The 17,344-nt window shown below is 30.9% G+C and overlaps 1 protein-coding gene across 4 annotated transcripts; it reads left to right on the top strand.

The window, feature by feature from the left end:
• The first annotated feature begins 298 nt into the window (after positions 1-298).
• On the top strand, positions 299-16,810 carry LOC139491737 (uncharacterized). 4 transcript variants are annotated; one of them, XM_071279566.1, is made up of 4 exons: positions 299-537; positions 7,108-7,204; positions 9,810-9,937; positions 11,039-16,810. In XM_071279566.1, exons 2-4 carry the CDS (start codon positions 7,162-7,164, stop codon positions 11,432-11,434), a joined length of 567 nt encoding a protein of 188 aa, XP_071135667.1. In that variant the 5' UTR covers positions 299-537; positions 7,108-7,161; the 3' UTR covers positions 11,435-16,810. The 4 variants fall into 4 exon arrangements, with proteins under 4 accessions (XP_071135667.1, XP_071135668.1, XP_071135670.1 ...); XM_071279567.1 differs by lacking the exon at positions 9,810-9,937 and adding an exon at positions 9,658-9,785; XM_071279569.1 differs by having other exon boundaries at positions 305-397.
• Positions 16,811-17,344: the final 534 nt, after the last annotated feature.

Here is a 17,344-nt window from a genome sequence, read left to right as displayed (position 1 = left end):
AGGTGTGATTGAGCCCCTGTATTTAAAACAATTCCCAAGTTACACCGTATGGTGGTGCGCCGGAAAGAGGCAGAATCTACAGAATATGTGACAGGTAACAGGAAGAACATTGACCCAGTTATAATTTTACAATAATTGTGTAGTACACTACTCTGAGGTACATCAGGAACATATGTTCCGGGGTCTACTGTTAGAATACTTTTCCCAGAGTAGACAGAGTACACATACACATTACACGTCAGTACCGAAGACAGCACAACATAAAACGGATATTTTTTCCATCTCCGTCAATGGTTTCTAAACGAAACAATGGAAATCGCTTCTCTCCCCATCTCTCATTAAGCCCTGAAATTAGGAAGCAGACAAGACACAACAAAAGAAGCAGGGCTCGTACAATGTATTTTCAACTGTATTATTACTTTCCTGATTAAACACTGACATACCCTTTTCCAGAAGAAGTATAAAGTTGAATTGATGGGTCTTCGAAGCCGAAATTCGGCGATTCACTGAAATACTCATTCAGACATTTGTCAGAAGGTATGACTATGAGTTTCACTTATAAATTATTGGCGTGTCATATGTCTTTCGTTTGTCATATATATGTTTTAGTATCAACCACATTTCGTCGGTTTCGACTGCATACACGTACATTGTGGCGTGTTTTTCTGTTTCTATATTTAGAACAACAACACCACTACAACTTGACAAATTTAAACATATTCAATGTCGCTTTTTAAAAACGTTGGAACAAATTTAATAAAACTGACCTATTTAGCCATTTTTCTTTAAAGTCAAAAATATACATCACTAGAATAATTTGTGGGAAAAAAACCTGAAGGGTTAAAATGAAGTCTAAATATGTTTTTCGCCTGACACTGGATTTTCAAGATATGTGACTGTCATGTGTTTTTTTGGCCATTTTTATTACAAACCAGTGAGTTAAAATCAACAGAGTTATTGTATAAAATGTTTGTTTAAAATCCATTTATTCAATATTCTATTGACAATTCTTTTTATACATCCTTGATACATTGTACATGAAGATGAAAACAGTTTTAACTTTTTATTTTTAATCCTAAATTTTGAAAACTGCATTTTATTTATGAAAATAAATGTATTTTGTACAAACCAGGTGCCTATCTGAAATTAATCAAAATTTAACAATTTCAGCACATGAAACACCTATCTAAAACTATTTACTAGTATTTTTTAGCACTGAAAAGTATTAAATAACTTTTTTATGATTCAAGCGATCACCAGAACCACGACTTTAGAAAATATTAATTTCCGGATTTTATAGTCATTACTTGTCTGTGTACTGATTCAATTTTTATTTCATACGAAAACATATGACACCATTTTTTTAACATACAAAAATCGTAGAGTAATCGGAGACAGTAAAAAATTGTAATAAGCCTTGACAACTAGATCTATAAGTAAAATCAATCTACAGGACATGCTTTTTAAATTTTAGTAAATACCTGAATATAAACTTAACAGTGAAAAATGTAAGCAGTGAAAATTGTTATAAGAGCAAAACCACATCACACGATGATAATATAAACATGCAGAAATTGAGAATGCTCATAATTATGCGTATTGACTATTGTATTGCAAATGTATTGTAAAGGGTTGTTTGTTTTTATGTAAGAAGAAAAGAAATATTTAGTTTTTATAAACATTACAATTTGTGTCCAGTGGAAAATACATTTAACAGGTCAGGAATAACCACCAATGGGTGTATTATACCTCAATTGACGTATAATCCACCAATTGACATATAATGGTATAGATCAATTGATGTATTATTCTTTGATATTGAGGTGTATCATAAGCCAAAGATCAAGACTAAATGATTACCATGTACTTCTTAAGGGCATACGATACAGTTTTGATCCTGTATTTACAAGTTCGTGAAAATTTGGATATAGGCTATTTTTTACCTGATTAAATCAAATATGTAATAAAAAATATACCTTCATGTGCTACTTTTTGAGTAAACTGAGGTCGAAATTTTGTATATTTGCTCAAAATTCAGATTTGTGGCCGTAATTTCTTTTTCGAAAGAAAGACATAACTTTTTTGTTATAAAAGATAAACACAAATTGTTTTTTTGTTAAATAATCGGTAATTTCTGTATTTTATAAGTATTCTAAAACATTGTGCATTTTTTATTCAGAAATAACTCATATTTATCAAATGTTCATGAATTGAAGAAAATACGTCATTTTATGCTGCATGTTTATCAAAATTAAAAAAAATCCTCTATTTACAGTTTTATAAAATTTGGGTCACATAATCTCCCTGCAAAATGAAACAAATTGCTGTTTTGAAAAATAGGGGTCCATGAACTCGTTTTCAAATTAAATCAGTTTGAATGATAAAAATCAGTCGAAAAATGCATCTTTTCCCGATATGTCACAGTTTGACGTCGCGAAAATAACATTTTACGTTAGCAACGTCATTACCTCCCCTGTAACTGTATCGTATGCCCTTAAAGTATCAAAACACCCTTTACCTAATGCTAAATCCCAAATATGGTTATATCATCAGGTCACATGATTACCGTATAATGTCGAAAAGTTTACCGTAACATGTAAAGAAAGTTTACTGTAACATGTACATTAGCCATGTTAGCTAAATATAGATAACTGTAACCATGGAAAATCCCACTGAAAGGATAATTGAACCTTTTTAGATATCAACAAGATACATATTTATCCACTGGATAACTTTGATCCGCCGGTTCACTCTGAACCGCCGGTTAAATCTCAACCACTGGTTAACTCAACCGCCGGTTAAACAAACCGCCAGTTAAATCTGAACTGCTGGATAACTCAACCGCCGATTAACTCAACCGCCGATTAACTCAACCGCCGGTTACCATATCTATATAAATAGGGTGCAAACATTAATCCATCATTCTGCCTCTGATGAAGGTCCTTTTCGGACCGAAACCGGTCAGGCTATAAAACATCACCAGGCGCTGTTAATTATGTGTATTGGTATATATACTATATATTTATGCTTTTACATTTTTCTCACTGATACACATAGTTTATATGGCTTCTACTAACGAAAGCTTCATTTGGAGCTAATGTGTTTAGAGACTACTTATGTCAGTACACCTTTCCTATATTATTGCCATTTTTCACTGACATAGGAGCTCTAAGCGTAAGCCTAGCGATTACCTGAAATTGATGTATATACATGTATGTAATACCTACATTACAAACTTAAGGTGTTGAAAACTTTTTAACACTGAGGATTAATATTCGTCTTCCTTTGATCTTAAAAGAAGTACTAAAGGCTTAAATGAAGCATTCTCAATAAGACCCCCCCCCCCCCCCCCCCCTAACCAGACTTGATGTTTTGGCGTATCACAAGCTAAAACGTCAAGACTGCATGACTACCATGAAATACTATTATTAAACTTGATATTTAGGTGTATCATAAGCCAAAGATCAAGACTGCATGGCAACCATGAATTACTATTTCAGGACTTGATATTCAGGTGTATCATAAGCCTGAGATCAAAATCACATGACTACCATGACATAATATTCCAAGACTTGATATTTAGGTGTATCATAAGCCAAAGATCAAGACTAAATGATTACCATGTACTTCTTAAAGTATCAAAACACCCTTTACCTAATGCTAAATCCCAAATATGGTTATATCATCAGGTCACATGATTACCGTATAATGTCGAAAAGTTTACCGTAACATGTAAAGAAAGTTTACTGTAACATGTACATTAGCTAAATATAGATAACTGTAACCATGGAAAATCCCACTGAAAGGATAATTGAACCTTTTTAGATATCAACAAGATACATATTTATCCACTGGATAACTTTGATCCGCCGGTTCACTCTGAACCGCCGGTTAAATCTCAACCACTGGTTAAATCTCAACCACTGGTTAACTCAACCGCCGGTTAAACAAACCGCCAGTTAAATCTGAACTGCTGGATAACTCAACCGCCGGTTAACTCAACCGCCGGTTACCATAATTATCTATATAAATAGGGTGCAAACATTAATCCATCATTCTGCCTCTGATGAAGGTCCTTTTCGGACCGAAACCGGTCAGGCTATAAAACATCACCAGGCGCTGTTAATTATGTGTATTGGTATATATACTATATATTGATGTATAATTCTTTGTTTTTCAAATTCTAATTTAGTATAGTGACATAACATATTGCATTTAATCAATAATTGTATTTGCAGTTTCTTCTATTGTTATCTTGTCAATTCTTGATTGGCAAATTATAACGACTAATCACCTGTTAATGGACATCAATACTCTCTGCAGTCATGTGATTATGAGTACAACTCCACAGGTGAATGAAGCTCTTTGTTAATACTTGATTTTCATTATTAAAAGTCAATTACCGTCAATAGTACAGATTTTTCAACAAAAGAATTGTTGTACACATGCATTTTCAAGAGATGCAGCTGCCTTTGACAAAACTGAAACTTTAGGAGGACTCAACATTGGTCATAAAATAGGTTGTAAGTTGCAAAATGATGCTCCTATCTCACACTAGCAGTTTATTACAAAAAAACTTGCATTGTACGTCAATTGGTCTATACCAATATACCTCAATTGGTGGATTATATGTCAATGGAGGTATAATCCACCAATTGGTGGTTATTTCTGACCTGTTTAACTTGAAGCTGGGACTTCCCCATACCTGGAACACAGGGGTTTGTTACAATTTGCCAGGTTCACTATCCATATGAACCCCAAAAAATCACATGATTTTTCGGGGTTTGTATTGATTGTAAATTCAGCAAATTGTAACAAACCCCTGTGCCTGGAAGTTTGAACTTTAATAACTATGTCCATTACAGGTTCCTTTACCCCTGATACACCTTTTGCTCTAGAACCCTTCACCCTAATACCTGGTCACCCTGGGTATGCTCTAACTGATTTGTACTTTAGTATTGTACTATTGTTGTATAATGTCAGTCAGGGGTAGTACTTGTACAAGTAATTTTTGTTTACTTGAAGAAGTAAATATTATTATACTTATACATGTTATATACAAGTGTATTTTATTTACTTGTATAGGTAAAATAAATGGGCTTAGTTAAATGTATGTCCCATAGACATTCAGATTTTTTTTACTTATACAAGTGAAAAATTCATCCTATCTTCATGATCTTCCAGGTGTCTTCTTTTCTTGAATTCTGAGGACTTCTTTCATTGAAAAGGGGCAATTTTTGAAGGTTTGTATTTGCGCAATCAGTTTCTTTGTTGAATAGTAATTAATGAGATGAAACATTGAACTTTAATTAAAAAAAAATGACGAGCTAACCTAAGGAAAATTGTTAAAGGCATGTTTTTACATCTCAAACTTGAAAATTTTTGTGGGATTGTTGGCAGGTATGCATACAGGCAATTGTCTCAGAAAAAAACTCCAATTTACCTTAATATAACACATGTTAAGGTATATAGGATGGTTTTTTCTGAGACAAGTAACCAGTGAGGCCAAAATAAAAAGATTGTATGTTTGCCCAAACGCGACCGACCCAAAATAAACCCGCCGACTCAAATTCTTTTTTTGACGTTTTTTGGAAGAATTTTTTTTTTTTCGTATTTATTTTGGGTCCGCTCCGTCATCGTACAAAACTTAATGTTTGTCGTCTTTGCGTTTGAAAGTAACTGTGAATTATAAGATTAAAAGAAAGCGTATAAGAGACTCAGTTAATCGATATTGATGTTCTCTGTTTTTATCTTCTGATTTACCGAACGTAAAGAAGTAAAATATGTGAAGTGGCACAGTTTTTTTACGCTGTAGTTGTTTGTACTACCAAACCCTTACCTATATGCTCAATGTTAATTTCATCGTGTTATTGAATATCTGATAAGAATATTCAGGTAGATTTGTTCAAAACCATGTGCAATCGAATATTTTCAATGTTATTCTGACAGGAAATGGATCCGGAAGTTGCGAATTTAAAATCTTGCAAGATTTTGTTTTTACTGAATAAAAAGTAATTATTTCTTGATAAATTGTTGTCTTTAATTATAATCTTCCTTTATCATATAAATTAGGTGCCCTATTATTCAAATAGTTCAAATTTACAAGTCTCATTACACAGTCAGTACGTTGCTGTTTGGGAGAATTTGATAAAACTGTAATTGCTCACAGAATCAGAAATATAATCTTAACTGATTGTAACTCCTTCTGAATAATTTATTGCAATATAAATATAAATCCCTTTTGACAAGAGAAATCTTTTTGTCAGAAATATTTTTTCACATGTGCAAAAGTAAAAACATGTTATGGACGCCATATTGGATTTTTATACAATTTGTTTAGGAAGCCTCTAGAACCATGACCTAGAAATAAAGTCTTCAGAAAACGTTAACTTTGTGCAATTATATTTTATCAATAATGATTATTTTCAAAAATTTAAACTTGATTATTTAAAGAAATAAAATTGTAACAAATACGTTTTTAGTTTGGAGATTCTACAGAACATGCTTTGATCTATTTATAGCCAAATTAGTTAACCTGTGTGATAATGTAAAATATAAATTTGTTTTCAAAACATAAAAAAGACACAAACTAAGGATGGTAGATAATAATTCATATAAATATTTTTGGACATTTAATCTATTTTAATAGAAATAGGACTTAAAAACTGCAAACAAATTTAATCATTACATAATCAGCTGATCTTTTTTTTTACACAAACATCGTGTTGATGGAACTGTTGAAAATCACTTCACAAATCCAACAGCCCTTTCACACAGTTAGCAATTGTCAGGGTTATAAACATCTCAGGATACAAATCATATAGTAGACTAATTCATTTATAGAGGTTTTAAATTCATGGCTTTTGGTTGTCTCTACAAAGGTTTGACAGAGAAAAAAAAGATATACTGTTTTAAGATCTTTTAATATTTTCATGCAAATTCGGATAAAAAAAAAAAAAGAATTTGCCTACCTACCTACCCACACCCAGTCATCATGGGTCGGGTTTGGGCAAACTGAAATATTTTTAATTGTGGCCTGAACTGACATATGTTATTTCAACACAATTCATAACATTTACAAATTGCATATATATTGTCTAATTTTAGGATGTTAAGATGATGATACTAACCAGATTTTAGTCTAACATTGTGACTGAACCAATGAATGGGACTACCAATACTACAGATACAGACACAAGTGATGGTATAATGAAAAATTTGAATATTATATAGCATACATATGCACAGTCATAATTACAGTATTTTATTAAAGATGTTTATTATGTTTATCCATTATAATCCATAACGGTGACCATTATTCTCACTAACACTATTGTATGTGTAGGCACATGATGAATGATTGAATGTGAATACTGAATGATGTTTGTGCATCATAGGGCTGCACTATATTCAGACATTTCACAATTTAGATCAGGGGTTGCAATGATGCTTGTCCTCTTGCTATTTGGTCCCTTCTTGATGATCAAAATTAGTTTTAGTCTTTTATTATTCATCAGTACATGTATACATGGTATATAAACCTTTCAAAAGAACTATTTGAACCATTGGAATCATTTTAAACTGTGCATGCTTATGACTGCTTACAACTGCTGTTGATTTTTGTTGATACCAATTGCAACTTAAAGAAGGGAGGACATAAAAAAGAAGATGTGGTATGATTGCTGATGAGACCAAGTGACACAAGAGACCAAGTGACACAGAAATTTACAACTATAGGTCACTGTACAGCCTTCAACAAAGAGCAACATCCATATGGAATTGTCAGCATTTAAAAGGCCCTGAAATGACAATGTAAAACGTTTCAAACGAGAAAACTAACAACCTAATTTATGTACAAAAATATAAATGAAAAACGAATGTGTAACACATAAACAAATGACAAACCACTGAATTACAGGCTCCTGAATTGTGACAGGCACATACATACAGAATCATTAGAATGTGGTGGGTAAAACATGTTAGCAGGATCTGAACCCTTCCCAAACATGGGACACTGGTGTTACAGTACAACAAATCTATAGTTTGTATTCTTTTAGATCATTTGTAGATAAAGATTGCATGAAATGCAATCAAAACCTTATGGGACTGACTTGATATCTAAATTTTCCAAGGCTTATAATTATCACTACCTTTTTTCATTCAAAATATATTGCATTGATCAAAACATTCTATACATCCTATCCATGAACATTTCAAGAATTTTATGGATGTAATATATGCTCAGATATTAAAGACACATAAATATTGATACACTTGTCAAGAAAATTACATAACTTTTGAAAGATGCAGGAATCTAATACCTGTTTTAAAAGTAGAATGATGTCATTGTTAACATCATACTAAAGGAAATTGGAATTATCTTCCTTTGTCTAGAAATGCTGTTAAATCAACTACAACCAATTTAACAATTGATTTTACTTCCCACTGATTAATTTAAGCAATATCTACCTCTTAGTGCTTTCAGTCACTTTGATTGGATATTTTTGTTGAGTAGCAAAGTTCACATAAAAGTTAAGTTTCTGAAAAACTTCCATTGGAAAACTTTCTTTTACCTTATCTTGTGACTTTAAGATTGGACTCCTTATCATTTTACTCATAAATGGAAGCTCATTTAGTCCCTTGGTGCAATAAAAAACGTATGTGTATGCCATGTATGCTAACAAGATCTATTTTGTTCATTTAGACAGTTAAATTTTAATTTGATTTAAATCTTGCATGTAATATACCATATATAGTTCTATTTGAAAATTTTTTGGTCATATATTGGTATGACGTTGTCATCCTCATCGTCCCAAGACATTTGGTTTTCGCACTATAATTTTAGTATAAGTAAAAAGAAATCTATGAAATTTTAACACAAGGTTTATGACCATAAAAGGAAGGTTGGGAGTGATTTTGGGAGTTTTGGTCCCAGCAGTTAAGGAATTAGGTGTCAAAAAGGGCCCAAATAAGCATTTTTCTTGGTTTTTACACAATAACTTTAGTATAAGTAAACAGAATTCTATGAAATTTTAACATAAGGTTTATGACCACAAAAGGAAGGTTGGGAATGAATTTGGGAGTTTTGGTCCCAACAGTTTAGGAATTAGGAGCCAAAAGGGTCCAAAATTAAACTTTGTTTGATTTCATCAAAAAATTAATTATTATGGTTCTTTGATATGCCTAATCTTTCAGTGTATTTAGATTTTTAATTTTTGGTCCTGTTTTCAAATTGGTCCACATTGAGGTCTAAAGCGTGTAAAATTGAACATTATTTGATTTCATCAAAAATTGAATTCTTGGGGTTCTATGATATGCTTAATCCAACCATGTATTTAGATATTGGATATTGGACCATAAAAGGTAAATGTCCGATTTAAAATTTTTAAGTTTTTAAGTTTAAGTTCATTCTGTGTCAGAAGCCTATGTTGTGTCAACTATTTAATCACAATCCAAATTCAGAATTCAGAGCTGTATAAAGCTTAAATGTTGTGTCCATACTTGCCCCAACTGTTCAGGGTTCGACCTCTGCGTTTATAGTATAAATTTGTGCCCTGCAGAGCATCTGTTTGTTTGATGAATCTTTGTTTCTGCTGTCTTAACAAGTTTTGCTTTTTTTATTTTCCTATTCAATTTTTGTTTCCACTTTGTTTCAAGGTTTAACTGGTGGCAGTCTGTTCCTAGTTGTTCTCTCTGCTACCTCTGCCTGGTGTGTGTTCATCATGTGTATTGTTTGTTGTTCAGAATACCGTGGCTACCAAAGAAGAGGAAGAGGTCGTAATTACGTAAGTTTTATTTTCTACTTCCAGGCTTGGATGCTGTTCAAACATTCGTAATTATATTTTTTGCCACATCCGCTTGGTTTGGCTTCCTCTTCTTCTTAATTTGCTCCATTGAATACTCAAAGTACAAGGACAGAGGAGACAAAACACAGAATGTAAGTTTCTGATTAACATTCCAGTTACCATGGTTACTAATTATCTTTAATCAAATTATGCCCATTAGTCACTTCTGTATAACATTATTAACCTAGATAATATAATATAAATCAGTAGTTGTAATCACATGTAACTCATATTAGGCTGAAGGCTTTGACATCAACAACCCTGACTTACTTAATCACCACACTAATGCATACTTTGCCCTTGAACCTCCAATCAAATAGGCTCATAAAGCTGCCATACTGTCAGGTAGACTAAAAACTCTGTACCAGCAACAACATTGCAGTCGAAGCAAGATGAAAGCAAAAGACAGACAGATCCATATCTGAAGTTTGGTTTTTAAACGATAGAGCTTTATGATACCAAATAACACCTATGAGACATAATGGCTGAGGGCCTGCACTTTTATACATGTACATAAAAAAAAAAATTATTTTCTCCACTTGTACATGGTAACATTGAACACTGAATGTTATCTGTCAGAATCATTCCCTCTGTATGGCTCTAACATTATCAATCTTACCTGAGTGTGATCTTTAAAAGCTTTGAAAACATCTTACTTGAGTTTGCTTGAAAATGACCCTGTGACTTAAGGCAAAATCTAAATGTGACCTTGTGATCATGACCTACTTGAGCCACAGGTGTCTGGCTAAGATTTGTTTTTTTAATATACTTTTATAAATATAGATTCCTCTTTGGTTGGATATTAAAAAGGAGAACTGACTCAATTAAATACTGTAGTACTATGATATGATATGATCAAAATCAAACTTCTCAGATTTTTTTTTTCTACACCATAATATAACACAAGGTAATTTACTCGCATTTTGTGAAAATGTCACCCTGTCGCATAATTTTGTTATATATATGCCAATTTCTAGGTTGTCAACCCCACTAAAACTTGTTATGCCGTTTTGGGGTTTGAGCATTCCTGATAAAGTTAAATGAAAAATAAATCTTTTTGATGCATCTTATTGATAAAGTTTTGACCTGCCAGAATATATTGATTTAGAATGAATACAAATTATTTTGGTTTGCTTGGTTTGCAAATTTATTATGTTTTCTAGTATGGAGTAAAGCTGTTCTTTATTTTACAGAACGCCAGAAGAAATGCTGCGCCAGTTGAAGCAAAATCATATACAGAAAGAAAAGAAGAATTATCAATGGGAGTGGCAGCATTGTCTAACATCCAACAAGAACTGTCAACAATTTCCCCTTCAGATGAAGTGACAGACTCATCAATAGAAAGAAAAGACGACAAGGCAGACATTTTTCATGATCAAGATGACTTCCATGAGAATAATTGTACTCTGGATTTTCCCACTCCTAAAAATAGAAAAACAATACTTCCTCCTATAAATGTTGGGACCATTATAAATGTGGAGAGTAGATGTCATTCAGATACTAATTCACCCTCCAAGGAAACGCTGCTGGAAATTTCTCCCAAAAAACACAAAAACTCACAGATGACACCAGTTATTGTTCATTCTTAAAGCTTAGTCTGTGATATATTCAAGTCATAGATTTAGGCAATATTATTTTTATAGTGATATTTTTACACAAATTAGTGATTTATTTTGCTTTGATAAGTTATTGCTCTTTTATATTAAGTACTTCTTAAGGGGGCACGGGGGTCTAAATATATTTTTTTTATTTAATATAACATTTCACTAATTTTTTCTATAAATGAACTTTATCTTATTATACCTGATAGAAAAATAAAATAAAAAAGAGGGGTCACTGATCATTTACTCTCACAATCTGCCTTTGAAAGAAGCATACATTTTTGTAAAGGTACTTTTTTTCTGTTGACCTAATAGGAGAAAAATAGGTAATATCAATATAAAAAAAGAACCCAACTACAGAAATCACTTAAATTTTACAATTATTTAGTTTATGTATTGCTTATTTGAAAACAATAATAAAAAATATAGGTCACCGATGAGTAGAAAAAGATATTTCAATTCTAGTGCCAAAAAATAGCATTTTTGCACCAAAGGAAGATAATTTGGAGCTTTTTCAATGAGATAAACATTTTAAAAGTCATCTGGGGCCAAACCGAATCGATTTTTTGGTTTTTTTTTGTATCATATCATAAAGTATTAACTAATAGTGTAATTAATAAAATTTGTTATTATGTTTTGCTGAAATTTTTGTACCCGCGAGCCTCCTTAAGATATGTTACCTCCCTTTGATTACTGCTACTCAGAATGTTGTGTGCATCATCTTTTGTTCCTACTTTAGATATAAAATTTCTATGAATTTGAAGAAAGATATTATTTCAAACTATTTTGTATAATCAAATGTTTGGTGCATGTTCTTGCAATAATCAAAATACAATGGACATTGTTTAATTTTTTTTTATATATGTTGTTAAAGAGGCACTAGCTGATAAATTCATGTTCACAGATTTGACTCAACTTCTCATATTAGATTTACAACAATTGGCTCAATAGTATGTAGCTTCTTTTTGTGTGTATTATAGTCTAGAAGCCATCTAATTAACTATCAAGATGACCCACGAAAACAACCAACGGTCACATAACACAATATAAACATAAACTTAAATTTTTAAATTTTTAAAAATAAATATATTACAATACCAAATTTCTATTAACAGTTTCAGCTGAGATCCACTGGATGTTACAATATCTTATTATCAAAGACGCTTAACAAACTAAATATCTAAATAGTGAAAAGTAAATTATTGTTTTGTATTCAAAAAATAGATGTATGTCCTGATGAAATCCTCTATAAAAACTAGGAATTGTTGCTGCAAAAAGAACAAGAACCCTGAATATAACTCTGCTCCAATTAATGAATATTTATATTTTGAACTTTATTTGGAACCCTTAGTTATGTTTTTTTGACAAATACTTATATTTTTTTATAAATTATCAATGAAAAATTATGTAAGAAAAATAACCTTGAAAACTGCTTGTGAAAATTTGCTCAAGAAAGAATGGTGTAACTGTGAAGAGAATTTGTTTTTTCACTTTCAACTATCATTATGCATGCTTTTTTAACACAAAAGTTCACTCATCTGTGACTCAAGAAAAAGTAAAGTTAAGCAGACAATTTTTAAATGATATTTACTATGTAAATCTTTCTAAAAAGTTAAAATCAAAACACAAAGTATCTGTGATAATTCTAAAAATGACAAAAAAACATTGAATTACATTTTTAAAAATAGTATGTTTTGCTATATACATGTATTTGTTTTAGAATATTAACCATATAAAATTAATTTTCTAGTTGTGGATAACTAGAATAATGAGTTGTGGTATGATTGTTGATGAGACAACTATCCACCAGAGACCAAATGATGTTAATGTTAATGTTAGCAAGTATATGTGTTGTCAATTCGCAATAACTTATTTCCCAATCCACTATATATATATGTGTTGTCAATTTGTTTGACCAACATTTTATGATTGATATTTACATGAAAAACCCATGTTTCCAGAGTAAATAATAATACCTTTATATTTATTTCATCAATTATTGTACTTTCATAATCATAAATTAGCAACCTCCTTAGAACATGATTACAATGTTATATGTCTGGCTAAATTATTACACTAACTGAGAGAAGAACTTGTACAAATTATTTAAATCTATATCATTGTATATTAGAGACCTACTGCAAAACCATAAAATTTCTTTAACTTACCATTATACATGTTATAGCACCAAAAGTATTTACACCAAAATTGTATGTATTTGAATTTTTATTATTCTACCATTAAGAGTATAACTTGATTGGTAACTGTTGGTTGTAAGAAGCTGGAATTTTCATACATGTAGATCATATGTTTGGTTTGTAGAGGGAAATTGAAAGTCTGCATTTAATACACTCATGACAATATTTTTTGAAAAAAAGACAAAATGGAATGTTATTTCAGATTGTATTGATAGATGGAGAGAATAAGGTACTGACCCTTAATATGGTAATTTTCCATCAATAATGCACAATGCATTTCATTTTTGTTTTGGTTAATTTAGACTTAAAGAAAAACTATATAAATGGCTGTACAAAATATTTTTTGAAATTATCACTTTTTTTTTTTTTTTTAGTTTTACAGTAAGTGCAACGTTAAGTGTTTAAATACTGTTTGATGTGCACTTGACTGATCAGTGAATCAGTTCTTCACCAATTAATGATTTAATTTTACAAATTGTATTAAATGTAGTCACACTTGACGATTGATTTGTTTTATTTACATATTTTTATATATCTACATATATTAGTCTGTCCCTCATTTTACCTCCCTTGTTGTTTAGATGATTGTTAGTTATTTTTGTTAGATCAATAATGTTTTATGTTGTTGTGTTGCTGCCTCATATCTCCTTTTATTAATGTTCATTTGTTATTGATTGATAAGGTTAAGTGTAAGTTTTCCTTCTGATTTGTGCTTGTTTTGATTTCTAAAGATGAGGATTTGCAATTGATAAATACCAATTTTTTATTGTTGATTTGTTTAAGGTGGCGCCTAACACTACAGGGAGATAACTCTGTAAAATCAACTAAACGTTTTAATTACATTGTGTTTGTTGAGGGAATATTAAGCTTCTCAATGATCAAAATTGGTGTTTGCCAATCTGCTATATAACCAGTGTAATTTTTCTGATAAAATGGTTGGTTCAAAATTTTTGAAATTTATATGTTTTGGTTAAATGGTCAAAGTAAATACTTTGTCAAAATTTTATGAAAATTAAACTAGCCAAATTAATTTTAGTGAAAATGTTGGGTACCACCTTAATTGGAAAAAATATTAGATGATTCATGCAGTCAGACCTTTAGCAAACATCTAAATTCTTGTATTGTAATAATCTAGACTTGTTATTTCTGAATATAAGAAAACATGCTATCAAATATAGAGTATGTTTTGAATTAATCCATTTATTCATTTATTAGACGACTAACTATATAGCTACCTGCCAAAATCTAAAACATGCTTTTTTATCCTACCTATTAGTAAATCTTTCATACTTATCTTTATTATATTGAAAAAGAAAAAGGGTCACTAAAATTTCTATTTAAGAATTCTGCCTAATAAACATTCTTTTAGATATGTGACCTAATTTTGACTATTTTATTTATTGTGTCTGTTTAGTTAATGCATCTATGTAAATATAACAGAATTTGATGAGACTGTCATCAAAGTGAGAGGGTTAGCGCTATAAAACCAGTTTTAATCCACCATTTTCTACATTTGAAAATGCCTGTATTAAGTCAGGAATATGACAGTTCTTGTCCATTTGTTTTTGATGCATTTTGTTATTTGATTTTGCCATGTGATTATGGACTTTCCGAATTGATTTTCCTTGAAGTTCAATTATTTTGTGATTTTACTTTCTAATATGAAATCCTTTGTTAGCTTTGCCTTGTACACACATATCATACTAACACTTGAATCTGAGTGATTCACATCATTGAAACCAAGATTTTGAACCAATTCCAAACCATTGATTCTTAGCCCATAAAAGTTGTTAGCTTATTTCTGACAAAGTTTGGAACTTAGAGTAATATTTCACCTTGTATGTTCTTAAACTTCATTCCTTCTTTTTCAAAACATATAGAAGTCTTCTTTTATCCATTAAATAAATATACAATGGCCTTTATTATTGTTATGAATAATGTTTTTGATTTTTTTTCAGTATTAAATGTTGGAGATTTCATTTTGAAGTGCTTTTAATTTATTATTAACTTAACCCTTTCTTTTTAAAGTTTTGTTAAGCTTTTTATTTTTGTTTTTATTTTTCTTGTATACATGTTTTGTATGATAGAAGTATGAAAAGTCACCTTGAACTGTAGGATAAACCTGTCAAAATATTTCTTCCAATTTTGAGAATAGACTAGGCTTGAATATATTAGTTTGTATTTTTTTTATATTGTATCTCACATATTTGCATAATATGGCATTCATAAGAAATATTTGAAAATCTTTACTTGTAATATTGAAATATGAGCTTTAAAAAGACAAATTGAAGTTTTTAACGACTGGCTATACAGCCCTTGCACGGTCGGTTAAGACAGCCAATTAAGTGCAACATGTCTTATATACATGGGGCCTCTGTGGTCGAATGGTCTAAGTAGTTACTACTGTAATCACTTACCCTTCAACAATGAAGTAGTGAGTTTGAACCCTGATGGTGCAGGTGTACTTGACTCCAACCTTAAATGACTAGGACTGTCAGTTTTCCTAGTGTTTTTCTAAGGCTTCCTCCACCAAATAAAAACTGGCTGCCACCAAGTAGCCCAAAAAAGCGGTGCTTAAAAGTGACGTTAAAACACAAAAAAATCAAAAATCAAAATCTTATTTGCCAAAAAGTTAATATACCATCTTTTGCATACAAAAAATGGCATGGCAAATATTTTAATAAAAGCTAAATTTCAGATATCTTTGTATTGAGTAAAATATCTCTTTCATACAAAAAAGAATGTGACAAATATTTTGTTAAAGCTTAAATTATCAGATTATCTCTATATTGACTTCTTATGTCATAATTGAGACAGAATAAATTACATTCCTTCAACTGAATGACCAGTACAAAACCATTTTTTTTCAATAATGTTATATATCAATAAGCATATACCCTTTGTTTACAAAACTGATACATATGTTTGCTAGAAAAAACAACATATAAGCAATAGGAAAGCTTTTCTATTTGTTTGTAATGTATATATCTTCATGAATAATTAATGTGTTTAACTTTTCTGCTGCACTGTCTTGTTATGAAAATTGTACTAGTCAGTATTGTCAAGGTTAATGATATTATATTTTAATTATAAAACACATGGTTATCGCTTCTTGATATAGTTATTATATAAACAGCTTTATTGAATAAAGTAAAGTATATGTTCATTATTTGTCTGCATAAATGTATATTTATATTAATATAAGATGATGAGGTATGAGTGCCAATGAGACAACTCTCCATCCAAGTCACAATTTGTAAAAGGAACCCTTTATAGGTTAAGGTACGTTTTGTATGGCATCATATGGTTCAGTTATGTTTCTGCAAATGGATGATATATTTCAAGAAGATACATTGTTTATGTCTTGATTATCCAAGTCTGTTCAATACCAAAGCTAATCAATGCAAAAAACCTTTAGTGATCTTTAGTTGGAATGAACTTTTAGGAGGATTGTTGTAATCAAACAGGTATTGTGCAGCTTAACTCTTTAATCAGTTATTTTGTCAGGTAGAATTATGAAGTTTCAACAGCCAATATTGGCCTGCCCTAAACAATGGATTTTAATTATCTTGGAACTGAACAAAACTTGACCTAAATATCGATACCGTATGTTGTTTATACTTTCTTTTTCATTGGTCAGGTCTATTTGAAGGTGAGGTGACATACTGATTGCAATTCGTCAGCTGTGGAGTCGTGAACT

Source organism: Mytilus edulis, chromosome 10 (genome assembly GCF_963676685.1).
Source record: "Mytilus edulis chromosome 10, xbMytEdul2.2, whole genome shotgun sequence".
In the NCBI taxonomy this organism is placed as follows: Eukaryota; Metazoa; Mollusca; class Bivalvia; order Mytilida; family Mytilidae; genus Mytilus; species Mytilus edulis.
The sequence above is the reverse complement of the archived record's forward strand: the minus strand, read 5'-3'. Positions and strand labels throughout refer to the sequence as shown.

Bases quoted from the DNA above. Each gene is read 5' to 3' on its own strand.
- LOC139491737 (XM_071279566.1), top strand. From the start codon at position 7,162: ATGAATGGGACTACCAATACTACAGATACAGACACAAGTGATG. The intron at 7,205-9,809 runs GTATAATGAAAA...TTCTACTTCCAG, and splicing joins AGATACAGACACAAGTGATG to GCTTGGATGCTGTTCAAACA. The intron at 9,938-11,038 runs GTAAGTTTCTGA...TTTATTTTACAG, and splicing joins GAGGAGACAAAACACAGAAT to AACGCCAGAAGAAATGCTGC.